We start from the raw sequence: 20009 nt of genomic DNA, 5'->3' as shown, positions 1-20009 counted from the left end.
GCACGCCCTCAAACCAGGCTAGTCTGAGCAGAGGCCCTTTGGCACGACTCGCCTTTGTTTGGTTTTCCATTGTAGAAATGTTGCACCTGTACCTGCTTCCAGGTACTTTTTTTCGAATCACCTCACCTCATTCGAGGTTCCAAGCGAGCTGAGGGATACTAAAATGTAATGTGAAAACACGACAGACTGCTGATTGGTCAGAGAGAATATTCACTATTCACTGCATCATCATTGCGCGCGCCTGACAGAGGCCAGCAACAGAAAGTTTTATATTTTTGTTTTCATATGGACTCATCACTAAATCCACTTCTGAGAAGTTTTGAGGTGAGAAATCAGCTGTGTAGCTTTCGAATATTGACAGTTTTATGAGAATTGATGGCGGAACAAAAGTGCTTGAATATTTTCAGAGTTGAGGAGCTCCGCAAGTGGCTGCGGGGGAAGTCTGCGCCAACCCGCGTAAGGAGCGTGTGAGGCCGGCCAGCCGCCCGCTCACAGAGCCCTCTGCTCACACAGACCGCTGCAGCAACAACAGCAGAGGAAAACACAGCTGGAAGGTTTTCATACCGCTCATCTGTCTTTACATTCTGAGGAATGTTGAAACATTTTAACTTAAAGAGAAAGCTGTGTGGATCGCTGGTTTGTGTGTCGCATTGAACATTACGTTGCGGCAGTTGTGTGTGGCGGCGCTATGACAACAAGCTACGTGCTATCTCTGGGTACTATCTGCACTGGAAAACGGAGCAGAGTCGAGTCTATCGATTTGCGCTGTGGTAGCATTTTTCGGCAAGGCAGCAGAGAACGTCAGAACAACGGCAACAGTTCAACGTTTAGTCCTGATGGAAAGATGTGGAACAATGATGTTGTGGACTTGTGAGTAACTTATACCATCTGCTAGGTTACGGTCGCAGTCTGAAGCGGCTTTGATTTGGATCACACTACCTTGTTTCTTACGACCCGCCCTTCTCTGCTTCTGATTGGCTAGTAGTCCTTACCTGGGAACTGCGCATGTGCAACTCCCAACAAAGATTTTGTACAAGTAAGATGCATCACTCTGTAGCTCAAGAACGGAGCGTACAACACATTGGGTGAAAAGAGGAGCTGCAGCAATGTGCAGTATGAGAAAAATATGGTGTTTTTAAAAAATTAAACCATGTAAACCTGTTCTGGTACAACCCCTAATTAAGATTTTGAACCTGAAAATGAGCATAATAGCACCTCTTTAAAACCCTGGTATATGGACACTCGGCCTGAGAATTAAATTTTTTTTTTTTTTAAATTTAAAGTTTTTTTTAAAACATGCACACAGCTTTTTAAAACACTGATCACTCATCAGATGAGTGAAAACATTATTGTCACAGAAAACTCTGATTGGCGCACTGCAGCTTGTATAATGTGGAACTACTAGTTTTTGAACCAAGGATGCATACACGATACAGCAGCACCACCCATGCCACTCTTAATGTAGACAGGATTACTGAACAATATTTTTAGTAAAATAGAACAAAGGGAATATATTGTTTTCAGGAAGAGGATGGAGAGAAGGAGCATGTATTGCACACTAGCAAAGACATCCTGGCTCTTGCTATATCTACATCTGTCCACTGCAGCTTAACTATCCACAAGCTGAATAAGCAACTGGTATAAATTAGTGTAATAGTAGCTTACTACTAGTAGCCTAGGGTACCTTGTAATGTTTACTCGCACACCATGCTCGTAAATAATTTTTCCTTGTTGCACATATGTATTTTTTGGGGCAAATGTGAGTGAAATATTCGCACAGTAGAGAGGAAAAGAATACTGATGAGAAAGACATTCAAGAGGCAAGAATTTCCAGGCTTCAGTCTTCAGTGTAAGGGCAATGAAGAAAACATAAATGTGTCATTGACAGAATATGCGCAGATCTTGTGCTTGAGGTCACACACACTGCCCTTCATTAACCATTAAACCAGATGATGTTTAGTCAGAGACAGGGAGCCAGGCATGAATCATGCGTAGTGTTTTCTTTTTCTGAAGCAGTGTGACACCTCAAACATACAAACACATAATTTAAGTCCGCTTTTCAATGTTGAAAGAACTCTTCACTCTTTGACAGTATTCCTTCATGGTGATATAGACAAAAAAGTTCAAAAAGCGTTGTTCACTAAGACTTTACAGAGGTTATAAAGGGAGCTGTGTGAAATCTGATAAATTGCCTCAAGTGATGTCACTTGAGTAAGCTCTGGCTGAGTTTACCAGACATTTGTAGTCTGCTCTTCATCTCTGCTTAAGGCTAGCAGCTCGAGTCTTCATTAGCCTGTACTAGTACAACACACTAGGATCTCCAGCTGAACTGTCAGTCGTAGAGTTGCATTATGGGTAATGTAAGTGTCAGGTTTTGACAAGGACGAATAATGTACGGAATTAAAAAGACGATATCTCTGGTTCTGCGCTATCCAAGTGTCCACTGTGAATGTGAGCGGACTGCAATGGTAATTTGATAGTACTGGAGTACTCTTAACCATGGTTCATCAATAATCACTTAATCATTAACATCTGTAGCAGCTGACCTTTCTGAGAAACAAATTGGAAGAAGAACTCTATCCCACGCAGCACAGTTCACCTTACAAGGCCTTCCTACTCTATTCTGTTCATTTTCATCAGTCTGCATGTAGACCAGCACTTTACCCACAGGGCCTGTGTTAATCAACTCTGAGACATACAATTAGCAACAGAGAGGATCTGCTCAGCCTTATTATGGATTCTGACAGAAGGCTCAATACACCAAAGATGAGAAAATTTCTCGAGAGAAATTCATGTCAAGTTTTATTTGCAGCAGTAGCTTGATACAATGGGTTCCCCTTCCACGCCATTAATGGGCAACCCCATGCCTCAAGATTATTCAAGGCAACAATTGTCCATCTTAAGAAGTCTAACCAAACATTAAGTACATTGTATCTTATTAAAGCAAGTGAAAAAGACGGACGACGATGATTTAATCACCAATTTTAATAGGTGTTTAAGAAGTTTTGTAGAATAAAGTGTTATTTTCCTTCGACAGCAATCTTCATTATTTGCATCTGCTACTAACTTCAAATTCAGGACAACTTTGTTAATAATCTGAGTGCATCAAACCATGAACTCTGTGTCACGAACAGTCTCATGAGTCACACCAGTTGTTTCAACAACAGATTTGTATATTAACTTGACATGGTCACATGTGTCTCATCCTTAGGGAGAGGGAAAGCCTCTCCTATTACCAAGAATGGGTAACAGCCGTTTTGAGCATGAGACCGGCAAGCTAATTTGGTGGACATAACAGTAGATCAAATTTAAATTCTGGCCAGCAAGAACACCTCTGCACCTAGCTATATCATACATGTTTATCTTGTCCTCCAGCCGATTGCAATCATCATACTCAGAAATGGATGCAAGACTGATACACCTCAATCTTTGCCTTGGTATTTTGGTTTATATGAAACATCTGGTATTATTCACCTGAGATTCCTGGCATTCACTGGGAGTGTGTTCATGATGCATTTTAAATTCATCCCATTCTTTCCATCCTTCATATTACCTCCACAGCCACTACTGTCATGCTTTAGCTACTACTAGTCATGATTTCTAATAACGAATTCGTGGCAGGGCTTAATCAAACACATCATGGGAATTTAAATGTATGTCCTCATCTGGTAGTTTTCAAACACTGCCCTTGAGACCCCAATAACATTGGTAGTAATTTGAGACATTAACTCAAACTGGTGAAAATAATTGCATCATCCACTAAAAGGCACAAGAACAGAGGGCTTGGGAGACATTGTGACATGGCAACTTGACATATCTGGGTTTCATTTAATGAGCACAAGGACAGCAGTGGGAGCGAGGGGGTGTGAGGAACAAAAACATTTGGAGAAGACAAAGTGAAACTGGGGTTGTGAAAAAAAGAGCCCTGACAGGGTGAGAGAGCTATAACTGATACAAAACTAAGAAAGAGTATGTGAATAGAGCATAGCATCTGTTGGGCTCAGGTAATTTTAAACTGAAATCTGACAACTGAGCTTGCAAAATGTAGTCACACAGTAAGAGGCTTTTCATGACAGCACCCAAGTAGTATTATTCTCTTCACACAATAAAAAGGTACATCAAATACTGATACATGACATTTTTGAATCCATAATATTTTTTTCCCATTTAACAAATAATAATTTTTCTTCATTTGTCCGCATTAATTCCCCATATTCGTCTCCCACTGCTGAGCTGGTGAGGGTGTCGACAGCCTCCCCGGGTAAACTACTTAGAAAGCCTTAATAACGGTTATTAAAAAGTGTTAATAGAGAGAGGGAAGAAAAGATTAATGATAGGGAAAGCCACCCTTTGCCACAGTCAGTGTTTGACCTTTGGTGGCATTGTGGGTAATGACTCACACCCAGAGGGGCCTTGCCTCCCCACTGGTTTCAAGCTATGACTCAGAAAAGAGCAGCAGGTGCATGACTTTGCATTAATCTGTAAAAGTTTAGCAAGAGAAAAGTCAAAACATGGCTTGTGGTTTCGGAATATAAAAACACAATCTAAATTGAAGCAATTGTAAAAAGTACATAGAATTGGACAGTTAAAGGAGCTGTACAGTTTTTAGCTTGCAACCACTACCTATAGAGAATGACACTGAGACAGCCTTAAACAAAATGCTGGAAACTCAGGTAAACTTACACTACAATGTTACAGTAATATTTTTATCAGCTTGAGATTGAACTAATCCATGTTTGTTGCATGAAAACGTTACATTGATTGCATTTAGCCGACATATGTCGCCGTTAGCTCGCCTGCTGCCTTTTCAATAACTATTTGTGTATCTTTCATCAGAGAAGCTCAGCAAAGTCAGCACAGCTAAATGTATTGGATGATAACAAAAATGGTTAGTAGCTAGACTGCATATAATAAATGAGATTGTTGCCTCACTTTACAGTTATAGTAACCATAGTAAGTAACGTTACTGTAGTGAATGGGTCTTCCGCTGTGTTGTTGTACCGTGCCGTTATGTTGCATTATTGTATATTATGTGGGTCACGTCAGTTATAGCAACCTTAGATGTGTGAAGAAGCTGTGTCACTAAAATGACAAATGCCCAGTACTGTAGATATATAAAATGTATATGCAGCTGGACAACCAGTCACTGTCTGTGCATCAGAAAGTAATCCATCAGCAATGATATAATGATCATGTACCTGGGCCGAAAGTGAGTTTCTGCTTTCATAAAATGGCAACTTCATTATTTCTACATGACATACAGTACATGGGAGTAATATGTATTAATTTACAAGTGAAAAGAATATATGACCTTGTCCTTTAAAAGTCCTTTAAAGGAGATGCATTTGAAAGGATTGCAAATAAATCAAATAACTATATAGACACATGTATCTATAAGCAGGTTGAAAATATTGAGAAAAGATGCATTAGATTGGTGCTAAGTCACATCAACTCAGGGGAAGGGCATGAATATGCATGAATAAAAAGATATGATGAAATGGGACAATCCAAAAAAACTGCAATATGTACTGGGAGAGGTCAGTAAACCAAAGGTTATTTCACATAGCATGCTCCCTATTATATATGCCGAGTTACTCTGAACATTAATAAGGTGTGACGGCCAATTCTCACCCTGCTGAAAACTGATTGTTTTTCTTTATCATTCCAGAGCAGACAGCTGTCATACATCTCAATATTAACGTACATGGCTCATGCCCATGCTCTTTATGAACATGAAACAGATGCACAAACTGGCCAGGGTTATTTGCTTTCACACACTCAAGTGCTCTTACCCCTGTGCCTGACAGGCCATCAGTGTTGATCAAACATGACAGGGTGTGTGCTACAGCAGCAAATCTACTTTGTCAAGTAGGAATGTGACCCTGGCCTATACTGCTTCCTGAAACAACCTTTTCATTCATCAAGTGGCAAGATTAATTAGTGACACATTACACTGACCAGCTCAATATATTAAGTGACCACAGCCCTAAATTCAGTGAGATGCTCTTTTGGCTTTCTCGCTGATGGGAGAAGTGACATTGTGTGTGTGTCAGAAAGATGTGGGGCAGAGAGTGATCTTTGGTTGGTCTGACCGTTACGACTCCTAAGACTTCTTGTGCAAGATGGTGGTCACTGTCAGTGCAAAATACCCTTCGATAAATGAGACAAAGCCTGTACAGCAAATCATTACTCTGGCGGACTCCCACAAACACAAATTAGGATAACCAGAGAAAGGAGAGAGCCAGGACAAAGCCAGGGTCAGGGACACCTTTACACTGATGACAGAGGTGATAGGCAATCAAGATGAGATGACAGATATGCCTCGTGAATGGGAAATATATGTCCTTTCCCCTGCTACTTAGGACTTAGCATGTCACCAACCATTCAGGACAAACTTGTGCCCTCATCCAGTCCCCTGATGAACTCTGTTCAATGTGAGAAATGGAAAATGAGCTATCTTTCGTTATGCAGCAAGAAGGTACCAGCTACTTTGACAGTTCTGTATTTGCAGCTAATATCCGACAAAGTCTTTGGCAAGACAAATGACATAAACAGTGATGAGGTGAAAACTGTCATAAAGCAAATCCAGTATGGGTTCTTTTCTTACACTGGTAAGAAATTCAACTTCTAGTGGAGCTTACTGCTAAACCGCAAAGTATGTACTGTCTTGACAACTGAGCTTCCCAAAGCTGATGTTTTCACATCTGGCTGAATGAAGGCAGGATGGAGAGAAGCAGCGACACAAGCAAGACTTTTCTTGTTGATCCAGACATAAGCTTTGGGTTTGGACAGATGTGGTGTTCAGTTGTCTTGCTGTTTTTAATGGGCTGTAACTAGAGTGCAGCTATACTGAGTTTCCAAAGGCGAGTCAGTGCACTTTACTGTTATCGTCACAAAATGAGCCAAATGTACAAAAACTTGCTATTTCTTTTCTAAAATGATATAACAGGTAGAATTTGTGGATCTAAATTATATCAGAAAGTCAAGAATGTAACTGGAAAAAAAAAAAGGAAAACATGTGTGGAAATAATGTAACTTACATCAAAGATTACATATTTGTAGCAGGTTATCTGTAAACGGTACCACATTGGACTTAACACAGCTGGACTTGAAAGTCCTGTTTCTATTAGCATGGAAACAGATAACACTCACAGTCACACATGACACATTTCTGTAAGAAAAATACGAATTCACAGTTCATCACCTTTGCATATATTTATCCGTAAAGCCATACAACTGGCTCATATTAATTCCGCAATGTAAATTCAACAATGTGTACACATCATTTATATTCATGCAATTAGGACAGCCTGTCAAATCAATTTAAATTTGATAATGACTACATTCAAAAAACACTATTATTGCACCACAGAGCTACTGTAACTACTGGAGTTACTGTACTGTAAAACTATAAAGCACATCTCTGTTTTTTTGCAGAGAGGTGTATAAATGGCAGTGTAATCGAAAGCGATTACTCCACTATTGACTCATTCAATGGACTTTTCAGATTTATAATAAAATAAACTTTCCTTAGTAAATGCTGAAAGATATGTGCCACTTCAGTAACTGTATCGCTGCACTGAAGCACCAGCACACATTCAATACTCTCTTTTCATAGGCCAGGGTTCAATCATTCCTCTCTGTGAGCTATAAAGCTGCTCCTAGTGTATGCTTATCAAACAGACAGGAAATCTCTGTCTCAACCAATGCGGCAAAACATGATAACCTTACACCGCTTAAATGGAAAGACTTAAATGGAGATTTCCTCCAACTTTCAATCTATGGATTAGAGATTTTATGACCCTGCCCTCAACTTTTACACCATTTAGCAACCAGTTCTGGATCAGGTAGAAGAGATGGATGACTCTGACATTTCAAATGTATAGATACAACCCTGCTTATTTGTTTAATTTTATTTTCCTTACTTCCATTTCTTTCCTCAGCTGTGTTCTTTGTGTGTTAATAAATCGCTCATCACACTTACCATTGAACTTTTTTTTTTTTTTAAATGTAAATTTGTAATGGTGCACTAGGTAAGGGTTATTTGTGGGATGGGATTTTGTTCAAATATATGTAAGTGTACTTCAAATTGTATTTGTATAACTTTTTTCAGCTTCTGGTACAGGGAGAAGATTTGATGTTTTGTGAGCAAATCTAAATGAAAAACTAGAGAAAACAGCGGACAAACAAAGACTATAGAGAGTTAAAATGATAATAAAGGAAGGAGAGTTTGAGGTACCAAATATTAGCTTGTGCAAGATTGAAGGTGTACAAGTCATGTGCTCCGTCTATGGGATGTGCTACGTGTGAGGGGTGGTCTTTAATTGCACCAACATATGATGCTTCTACAGGGAACTGTGCGCCTTGTTGCTGCTTTTTGGCAGGTCAGAACAAATACAGTAGTGCTGCTGAATATAAATTGGTTCTGAAAAATTTCAAAAGGTCATAGGAATTAATAGCTGTCTCTTACCTGGAATGGGTGTGGTCTCCTGTTTGTCATGCTCCTCGTGCCACTGCATGGTGCGGTGGTAGCTCAGCATAACCTCCCACAAAGCCTTGCATAGATCTGTCAGGCAGGGAATGTAGCTGTCCAGGGTAATATGCTGCCAACATAGAAGCGATGAAAACAAGGTCACTGATGCTCTTTTCTACACAGTATTTGAATTCCTTGTCATATTGTTATATTGCTCTATGTGTGTCAAATGTCTCTTATGTGCTTCTATTGTAGATAAAAAAATACTTCTGAGTTACAAAGCACACAGTGCTGGACTACTTTAAAATAAATTACAAGATTCAGCACGAGACAAAAAATAAGCTAATGAGCTGTCCTCTATGTTACATCTAATTAAAGCCTGCTTAGACTCGTCATTCAAGGCATTGTGTTGGAAAAAATCTATTTTCTGTGTCAAAAGGAACATTTTCATGTTATGTAAGAGCTAATTAAGGACTGATTTAAATAAGGATGCTATTAAGAGGGTGTCTTACTAATATACAGATTTAAAAATATCTGATGTGCACATTCGGAAGGCTATTATATTATACTACATGACAACTTCAGTTCAAAATTAACATGCACAGATGACAATTCTCAGTTGCATTTAGGTTAAAAAGAGAGAAGAACTATCCTTTTAGCAGTCATGTAAAAAAGGAAATGGATCTCACAGAGCTATTCCCTCTCAGGATAACAATGTACTGATGGTTGTCGTGGAAACAGCACTTGTGTCAAGTTCATACACATACATAAACTCATATGAGATTTTGTTTTTGTGCGATTCTTTAATCGCACTGTATAGCAAGCCCAGTACTATAGATATATAAAAATGTATATGCAGCTGGAAAACCAGTCACTGTCTGAGCATCAGAAAGTAATCCATCAGCAATGATATAATGATCACGTACCTGGGCCGAAAATGAGTTACTGCTTTCATAAAATGGCAACTTTATTATTTCTGCATTACATACAGTACATGGGAGTAATATGTATTAATTTACAAGTGAAAATAAGATATGACTGATAGTTCTGACAGCAACATGCCTTAAGTATGTCTTTAAAGAGAATTCTAATGCTGACCTGTGTTTTTTATATAAATAAATAAATAATTAATTATCTACGTACCTATATCTGACAATTTGACTTAATCCATGGACTAACTGCAACTCCTGCATAGAGCTTTGTGAGTTATTACAATGGTGCTAAATCCAAAACAGGAAAGTACTCAAAGGATAATGCACACTGCTGTTTTTCTTGCACACATCCAGCAGATGAACACGTCTGATTCTGAGCTCGTAGGAGGCCAGGCAGCCTGGACAAATGCTTGTGTTAAATTAAAATTTGGCCCACCTAAGAATAGTGCAGCTGGCACAATAGTAGCCACTGACACAGTTCAAGGCTCTACAGAACAACTCGCCTGTCAACATGCTCAGTGACCAATTAATCACTGCCAGATGAAACAGCGCTGTCGACAGCAGCCGCACTTTACTTTGTTTAAACCATGGTAATAAATAAGCATTTGCAGATCCCTGCTATCTTTCACAAAAGCATTGTAAATTACACACCACAAGCCTCACACACTGGTAATGGCAGACAGAGAAAACAGTGCATTGCAATACAGACCCCAACTGTGTCAAAAAAAAAAAAAAAAAAAAAAAACATTAGTAAAGTCCCACATCTTATTCTGGCTTTTTCCTCTGGCATGTCCGAGTCCCTGAGTGACAAACCACCATTTGCCAGGACAATCTCTCAGCAGAACATTTGCTAGGGAGACATCTGAAGTAGATTCACGACTGTGAGCCATCAGCAAGAAATTTTCATATAATGGCCTCTATCTCAATGATGTTAATGACAGAGCTGTTTCCCAAGGCAGCCAAATTCCAAACAGGCATGAATCCACTGCTGTCGAGCACTGTTGTTCAAGATGGCCTGTAATTCAACAGCCATTTCTCAAAACAGTAACATATCACTACACTGAACAGTGAAGTTTCTCGGGTAATCAAACATTTTTAGCTCTTCAAATTAGAAGTGGGAAAGTTGGTAATGTACTATACTGTATGAAAGTACTGAATACTCGAGGTATGGCGATGCTTTCAAACACATTTAACTGTTAATCACACATCAGACTGTTAGCCCATTCTCAATAGCACATTAAAGCAACATGCACTGCAAAACCTCCAATGAGGACAGTCAAATATCTCACAAGTGTAATAAATCCTCATTTAAATTAGTTTTAACTGCACTCAAACTAGAGAGGTTTATAATACCTATGCTACAATGGACATTAATCACGTTTCCTTATTGAGGACGTTTGTGTAACCATAAACACTGGGAATGCTTCTCCAAATTAACATTTTAACAACAAACCCTTACACCGCTCTGACCACAGAAAACCGTTCACAGTGGTGAACGGTACGCTTAACAAATTTGTAGAATCTAGAATTACAATTTTCGTGTACAGTCAAAGAAAATAAATGAGTGCTTAGGAAAGACCAACCTGAAATAAATAATAATAGAATAATAAGAGAAACATACAAACAGACTCCAGCACCACTGGTCAGACGGGTACGCTGATGGACCAGTTCTGACAAAACAATGTTCACATTTTGACATTCAGTGTTCTCCACCAGCCAACCGTATCACAGCAGCATGTTGCCAGGCAACTGGGGTGAGGGGACACGATATGGTGGTAAGTGGTGTGACTGTGTGTGGGGGTTCAGCTCAGTGAGTATGATGAGAAGAAGTAATCTCAGCTACCTAAGCTGATAAAAATCTTTTGCTGGACACAGCCTTTTCAATAAGTACAGTAATGAGAGTACTGAGGAGGCAGGCTTGGGCTCTATTTTGGAACAGCTATTTTCTGAAGACGGTTGCCCATCATTATGCACACGACACATGTCAAGCTGTGTCAGGGAGGTTTTCAAAAGACAAAGTGCGTCTTTTCAATTGTGTGTGGGCATCTGGAGGAGTATGCAGGAAAGAAATGCGACATACAGTATTTTACAAAAGAGTTGTGCAAGAGACTGCAGACACCCTTGATTTAGCTGATTCACTTTCTTTAGGAAAACACAATAAAACCCCCTTCCTTTCAAAAAAGAATAAACAAACAGATTAACCTGCAAGGGATCAAAAACATAGTCTGCAATCTGTAGACCTGCTGTGCCAGCAAAGTATAGCACACCCTCCTAAAGAAAGGAGTCCTAAGGAATCTCTCACACACACCTAAACACAACTTGGTGCACAAGTCTGTATAAAGAGTCTGGTTTAACTTTGAGCCAACATATTTGCCATCATTTTAACAACACGTCTAGGCACTTAGGTGCAGTAGGTTCCTACATAATAAGAAAAATCTCTTGAAATGACTTTGTAAACAAAAATCTTATCAGCAACCCTGCTACTCCTGATTTAATCTACTGGACATGAAATTATTGTGTAAGGTTAAGGACAAGTTACAGACCATTAGTAGCATTCTGGATGGCATAAAATTAGTCTGTAAGTTATTTTGAAAGTGACACAGTTTATATATTGGTTTATATATCTGCATAAAAGTGAAAAACATATTTCTTATGTATAAGGTAAAGGGCGAAGGACCCAATACAAAACCCTGTGGCACACCCTTAAAGAGTAAAGAAACTGGATTGCCCCTTCTGGTTGAGTTCTGTCGCTAGGTAGGAATGAAACTCTAAGGCTCTTGTAATTGTGTTTTTATACTACAGTGTACATTTTCTTAAAATACATGTTATTCTCTGTTTCCTGCCTGAGGACTACAGATGCAAATTAGCTAATAGAAGCTATGCACTGTCCCTGTCAAATAAACAAATAAATCAACCACTGACTGATGCTACTGCAAAGCCAAGGACTTAGCTTTTTAAGAACAACAATGGTATAACAATAGTTTAAGGCAAATTCCTTTTAACCATCATCACTTTCCATGCAGCTGTTAAATCCAGATCAGAGAATGGGGTATGAGATTGTGAGGTGTTTTTAAATATCTGCTCCCTTTTTCAAGTTGTACATGCATTATCACAGTATCTTGCTACAACAAGGTTCATTGCACATGTAAACTTTGTCAAAGGCATTGACAAATTCTCCATGGGATTCAGAGCGAAACATTATTGTTGCTATTCAAAACCCAGATTCCCCTGAAACACACAAGAATGATCCAAGAAACTCAAGAGAAAAAATATAAAGTATGGGGTATTCTGACCTTAAAAAGTAAATAAATCTGCTGATGAGATGCACAATGTTTTGCAGTAGATTAGTTTTATTCTGAAATTAAGCTAGTTAAGTAGTAGTTAAGTTAACTTAACAAATGAAAGATCATGGTACTGCTTAACATGCAAAAGCAACAGTGTATCCACTCTGCAGCCTCAAAAAATGGTCCACCTTTTAGAAATACAATTGCACTAAAGGTCAGCCTATATCAAAATAATGGGACACTGCACAATAAGAGTGGGATAGATCACTATCGGTTACTGATGAGTAGTTGTTTGATATTGTTGGGATGATTTCTCTGTCATTAGAAGGGCTAATGGCTTTGTATAACATGGGTAAAAAAACAATACTAAAAGGCTAAAGCCCCATAAACAGCTTCTAGAGGCTGACATGTGCATTACCCCCTACAACATGACTTCGCAAAATCATCAGAAACAGTATTTCTGTTAGAGTATTCCCATTTGCTGGTATTTTTTTGTCTAGAAAGCCACCCGTTGGCTGGATGAATAGCATTAATATAACTCTAACCGTATAAACAGAATGAAAAAGTTGAATAAATTACCAAAGTGTTGGCATGCAGTACGGTATATAGTCCAGCCTTTACAGTCACCTCCTCTCCTGTGAGAACCTCCTATGATTCTGGAAATGAACAGTCTTATTTCCATCAGGAGAAAAAGTCAGACAGACAGGGGTGAGGCTGGCCAATAATGATGAGATGTTGATGTAAAATTAATAAGATCCCCTCACAATCAGAACTGACCTTTCTGAGTGTTCCCATTTCCCTTGAATTTTAAGTTGTATAACTAAGAGGCAAGTTCAGAGGGTCTAATGTGGTTCCAACATTTTCTTAACCTTTATTTATCAGGGGAGCAGCAGCTGAATAAGTTTGCATTTCCACAAACACCAGGTTTCCTAGTGATACAGTTCCATGACATGAAGACATTTCTCTACTAAGCAGCTCCACTGGAGCAGGTGAGGGGCCAACACCTTGCTCAAGAGCAAATCAACGTTATTTGTTGAAAAAGCAGAGATTATTGCTTAGCTGATTTCCCCAAACACATTTTTTTACCCGGTGTGTTGATTTGACCCAGAAGTTGTCCTCAGGTATATTTTTATACTAGTCAGAGACCTTAGAAACAAGTCAGTGAGCCTCTTTGCTGTAAAATCCAAAACAACCTCCAAAGAGGATAGGAATGTAGGATATTTCAAATACGTTTTTAAGCCCATCTTCAGACTTTTAGCACCTCTTCAAAACCACCGCATAAACTAGACATTTAATTCACATGGCTGCTTTGGTTATTTCTCCTTTTGACGTTTTAAAGGTAGATACATAAGTGCATTAAATAAAATAATATAACACAAATGAACTATGTGGGGGTGTTCACATACTTCTTTGAGTGTACGCCTGTGTGTGTATGGGCTGCTCCATCAATCATGATCACACATCCGAGAGTGTAACAACACATCCCATCAATCTTAAATTGGTAAAAGAGTACAGCATATCTGTGTGTTTTTGTTTTATGAGTGGGATCATCCAGGCAACAAGGCAGAGTATCAATCAAACACAAGGTAATATTAGGACATGTCTGTAACTACTGTACAGTTGCATGCACACGGTATTTCAGGGTATCCAGGACACAGATTCCCAGTAAACGGTTAGGTCCACAGAAAAAACAATAACAAAGTGGACAGTTAAGTATGTCACTTCAGCAGATAGATAAAGATATATTTATAACAGCAGCAACCAGATTGAATTCAGCACTTCATTGACTCCTTTCAATCTAAACCATTGGTTGTCAGACCTTTTCTGTAATGACCCGTGATTTCAAAAGCCGAAAAAATGTCTTTGTGCCCCCCACACTACACAATACACAACAATATTGGGTGAGCAACCAACAAAAAAGGAATTTGATTGAAAAAACAAGAAACGATTCAGGTCAGCATGATAGCATCAGCAGTGTTTTTTAATTTTTTATTTCCCTACATAAATCATGTTCATTCAACTTAGTTCCACCCCCCCAGGATTGGAACCCACAGCCTTTATTCATATAATATTGCTTCTTACATGCCACTTACCTATTGGGGTAGAAAAACATGCATAAACTGAGAAAAAAAAAGAAGCAGGAGTAGACGAGATGAGGAGCGAAGAGGAGGAAAGGTAGCATAAAGGTAAGAGGTAAAGGGCAGGGCATTGGAGATTTGAGCACAGAGAGCAGTGCCCCTCGTAAAAGCTGTGCAGTCAAACAGCAAGGCCAGACGTGGAGCATCTGGGAGGGCAAAACTATAACATATCGGGAGAGACTGTAAAAAAAACAAACTGTACCCTCCGATCAGGCAGGGATAAACCTTGATTTGATTGGACAGTAACACAAATAAATGCATGAAAATATACATTTATCAGAACTGTCGAGGATAACATAAAGTTACAAACTTATTTCCATTGTGGTCCACCTTAACCTATACCATTTATATACCCCTCCACACAGTGGGAAAAAAACTCACTCCCAGAAAGTTTATGATGAACTGATCAAGATATGGCTTGCTGGCCATGCAAATGTGATATATTTTACAGAGAGGGGACTGAGGCGTGCAGGCCACTATGAAGAGCCCAGTCAAAAGTGCTGCTGCAGAGCATTGGTTCTGTATTGTATCAATCCCTTCCTCCACGCTTTCCGCCCCTCCTTCATTTCACTGTATTATGGAGAATCTGAATCCCATGTCATGAAATTAGGCATTTTGCGCTTGGTTACAACGCAATTAGAAAGCTAGAGCATTAATGTGAGTAACAAAGTGTGTGAGCCCAGCAGTATGTCATTTGTCCTTTCACCACTTTTGCAGGTAGCATTTTTATTCAAATGTTCACTGGACTAAAGAAGCGATTAGTCTTCACACCAGCATCTAACAAAGCGGACTGAACCTTTTCTGGCCAAAAAGCTGTTAAATTACACACAGAATGGATGAACATTGGTAGAATAAATTGACCGCCACACACACACAAACCAACATACACACTCGTCTCCTTACTGTGCACAGGTCCCTGTACTGCATCTTCTGGAACTTGGTATCAGCGTTGCCGGCACACAGCTCCACATATCCCAGCACCACTTGGAACACTGTGTTGTGGATGGCCTGGGTGAAGTGCATGTGCAGCTGGTCCATAGCAGTCTGGATTGGTGAAAAGGTAAACAGCAGGGAAACTGCAAATCAAACTTCTTGGAGACACATGCTGTACAGTTGATATTTTGAAATATTTGCAGATAGATTTTGTCGGTTAGACAAGATGGCATGAGGGAAAATAAGGATAGCTGTCTACCCTGGGAACAGCAGTGTTCAAATCCAAGTGAAAATAGGCAATATTGCCTCCGGGTTCCATGATTCACATTTCTGAAACCAGCTCAGTTTGCTGTAGAAAGTGTCATTAACAAAGCAATGAGGGTAAGAAACAAACACAATGGCAGTGACACATTTGTTACATGTATGCTGTGATGGCATAGCTAACCGCCTCCAGCTCTGTTCACATGTGGGCCATTTCATCTCATGAGCTATTTCATCAAAATGAGTCATTATCAGCCATGATAACTATGCCTTCGAGGAAATGTAACTCTTACACTGTTACACCAACCAGCCTTTTCCATTTCTAGTTAAGCTTTGTTTGAATTCACCTATGAGGAGGTCATTTCCTCCATAAAGCTGCAGAAATTGATTTTTTGGCAACCTGAGAGTAGCGCAACAATCTGTAATCACAACAAATGATCACCTTATAAAGTTGTTATGGCTAATATGTTAGGCTTAGACATCGAGCAACTAAGGAGGAACATTAGCATTAATTTAGAGTCGAGTTTCTGGCCAAATGATAAATGTACGTAAATAGTCACTCCTCTTTTAGCTCTTTAACGGTTTCCACAAACTCCTGGGGGAAATATCAGTTGCTTATAAAGCTCCACTATGTTTACCAGCGAGTCGCTTACTTTGTCTGTATGCCATTTGGGTCCTCAGCAGGCAGCGTGCAGTGCTTTTCACAATAAAAAAAAAAAGCCAGCTATCGTGGCTGGGAAAGATCCTGATGAGAATGATTAAACTAAACAAAACAGTAAAATTGTGGGCTTAAAAACAAAAAGAATTAGTTAAACTGTCGGGGTGATGATTTTCTTTGGGTTTATCACTACGAGCCACCCCTTTGACATAACACATAATCACTTGATCCAGTGTTATTATAACCATACTCATTACAGCAGCTTCAACAAAAATAATTTAATAGCAAAGTCGGAAGCCTTCATTCCTTTACCATTACTAAATCAGGGATTTCATTTGCAAGTAAACTCAAAAATTGCTCTTTCTTAAAAAAACATCTGCAGCACAATTTTGCACAACCACACACTGTGCTCTGCTTGTGTCTATGCTATTAAAGTGTGTTATTCCTTGTTCTCTTTCAAAGTCAAGTAACATATACCATAATTTTCTGTTTTGCAGCTCCCACCCACAGTCACGCTATGGGACCCTAGTGAATTGAGGACTCCCTCGCAGGAGAAGTGGGCACAGCACTGAGCAAAGCCCTATAGGTTATGGGTGTTGCAGTGCAATTAGATTTTCTTACCGCAAGCTTGTGACCAACACAATGTTGCCCCCATCCATTCTGACTGCCTGCTGCCACAAAGTCATTTAAACATTTCTCCCCCGTTTCCTGGGGGAGTTTCATGTCATCTGTCCTAAAAACACCATGAAAATGGCTGGTTGTACAAGGCATGGACTGTAGACAAGAAAAAGGAGGCAACTATGGCAACTGACATAGTAATGATCATCATCATAATCTCAGGCCACCAATCTTTATACATAATTATTAATCAAACGCAAACAGACTCATTCTTGTGCAGCTACTTATACCAAACAAGAAGATATTACATTCACATAAATGCAGGAAGGCCAACTGGCTGTCAGGCTCATTAGACTATGAGCGGCCAGTGCATCGGAGTCCAGGTAATGAGAGTGAGAGCCAAGAGAGCAATGTGAGGAGAAAGACACAAATGGCACACTACAGCCTTTTGATGATGGTGATTGCCTCTTGGAAGACAGAGTTCATTCATGTATCCAAATGAATGAGTCAGATTTGAAGTGTTAATCTGTGCCTGTGTGTTGTAGCATAAAAAAAAAAGACAGCAGTAAAAGTTAAGATTCAGACAAAGAACTAGTGCCCGACCAATATACTGGCCGATATGAGCTAAATGCATTTAATCAGCATCAGCGTTTATAACAGCAGATATATCACTATTGATAAAGAAACAGAGAGACAGATCCTTCACTCATGTCAACCCTCCTCTGTTAACCGCCGCATGCAGAAACCGGTAGAAACACGGAGAGGGCAGTGCTAGTGGTGAGTCGATCCTTTGTTGTGTCAATTACATGACTTAAATAATTATAATAAAAACAGACCCAATCACTTCTCCTCTTCTGAAAACATTCATGACTTTCTAACCCTCCCGTTTTTCATTGCCTTCTCCTGGCTTCCGCCCGGCTCACAGCAGCATGTTTAATATTACGGTAATTTAGTTGGGTGTTGGAGGCTATGCTAGTAACAGAAGTGATTGTAGATTTATTTCTGAAGCAGTGTGGCAGTTCTAGCGAACGGTCCTCTCATTTCCTCCTAGTTCATCACTTACATCACTAACAACAGCAGCAGACAGCAGCTAACGCTGCCCGTGGCTAAATTAGCCACAAAGCTAATGCCGTGTTTATTAGTGGCATAGTGCTAACGTTAATGAGCCGATAAACTACAGTTTCTGACGTATTAATATATTTGCGGGCCGCCTGTCTGCAGTTATAGCCGGTGTGTCTGAAATGATTAAACCAGAGCGGACATGTAAATAAACGTGAGCTGGACAAGAATCTAACACTGCTTCCTGTAGCTCCTCTTTGTGCGACACTGTAGATCGGTCGGGCTCTACAAAGAACATAACTAACTGGGAGAAATGCCGATGCAGGGAGGATGTGACAAACAGATTTTGTGAGAGCAAAAGTAAATGGAAAGAAAGATGAAAACAATCAGAATTTGCAATGGCAAGAGGCAGTCAACAACATCTCCTCAATTAGCTTTTGCGTCTGAAAATGCTCTTTATCACATTAAGAAAAACATTATTCCTTTTCAACAAGCCTTGATGACGCCGTCTCCACCAGTCAAGAAGCATTTAGTATATTTATTAAGATCAACATTAGGCTCAAATTTCGAATAACAATGATGCACTATGGCCGTTGTTGTACGATTGACAGGTCGAAAATGAGGCTCTCGTTCTTTGGTTGCTCAGGTTACGCGTCCATTCAACAAGGTAATGTCTACTCTAGGGATGCACCGATCCGAAACTGACTCTCTCTCAGCTGGATTGGGTTTCAGTGACAAGGGGGCCAACCTATCGGGCCGGTCTATTCAATTAAATTATGCGCATACTACACACTGTAACTTGTCGAATACCCCTCACACATTAAATGCTACTAAGTGTAAGGTAGAGAAGGTGATATTTTATTTTATGGCTATCTTATCTTATAGCACTTAAATTGCAGATATAACAGCTGTACAATAAAATGTCATGTTTGCAGAACATTAACTTATCTAACGTAACTCAATTTTAGACTGGCAAGTATCCATACATCCATCGAGAACAGTCTGGCCCAGCTCCAACATCCACCATGAGCCCTAAGCACTGACCTCGCACAGACTTTAATTATCATTACCTGTAGGCTCAGCGAAAATGTGTATGCGCAGGAGGTGCAAGGGCTCAAAATGCTGGAAGTCCACACAAACTTAGCGGAAAGGTGTTATGAGTTATTTTCTAACAATACAGCCTCATCACTGATCAGAAGGATCATGCGTAGCTGGATGCTCATTTTTAGCTGTTACTGGACTCCTAGCTTCCCCCTCTCTACTTGTTGAAGTAACAAATATTTTAAGGGTGACAATGATAATGTAAGCACAAGGTTTGTATTTCTCGCTTATAACTCAAGCCATGACTGATTACCCGTACTGGAATGCACTGATCCAGAGGAGCAGGGAGCTGGGAAGATAAATGTAGGTTTACACTTAAGTAGCATGCATGAGATCAGGGCTATGAGGAAGGAGAGAAAGAATGTAAATAAAGGCACCAGAAAATAGATCAGAGCCAAGTGAGATGCTGGAGACGATGATGGAGTTCATAGGTTATAAAAATAAGAGGCCCTAGCATTACAGTTCAACACTTTTTGTAAACAAATATTTAAGGTTAAGTCTACTATATCTCTACAGGTATTTTTTAACAGAAACTACAGTATTTTTTTTAAC

At 39.6% G+C, this 20009-nt stretch overlaps 1 protein-coding gene across 1 annotated transcript in view; it reads right to left on the bottom strand.

Moving 5' to 3' along the window:
- The window catches only part of vps50 (VPS50 EARP/GARPII complex subunit), a 105742-nt gene that overhangs the window by 48914 nt on the left and 36819 nt on the right, over positions 1 to 20009 (bottom strand). The window contains exons 12-13 of the mRNA XM_038724686.1: positions 15731 to 15871; positions 8471 to 8603 (exon numbers count right to left, since the gene is read on the bottom strand). Coding sequence (XP_038580614.1) covers positions 8471 to 8603; positions 15731 to 15871 — 274 coding nt within the window. The remainder of the gene's footprint in view (positions 1 to 8470; positions 8604 to 15730; positions 15872 to 20009) is intronic.

Source organism: Micropterus salmoides, unplaced genomic scaffold (assembly GCF_014851395.1).
Source record: "Micropterus salmoides isolate LMB-PRFRI ecotype aquatic unplaced genomic scaffold, ASM1485139v1 Ms_hic_scaffold_17, whole genome shotgun sequence".
Taxonomy (NCBI): domain Eukaryota; kingdom Metazoa; phylum Chordata; class Actinopteri; order Centrarchiformes; family Centrarchidae; genus Micropterus; species Micropterus salmoides.
Note: the sequence above shows the minus strand (reverse complement) of the source record. Positions and strands in the feature narration are given on the sequence as shown.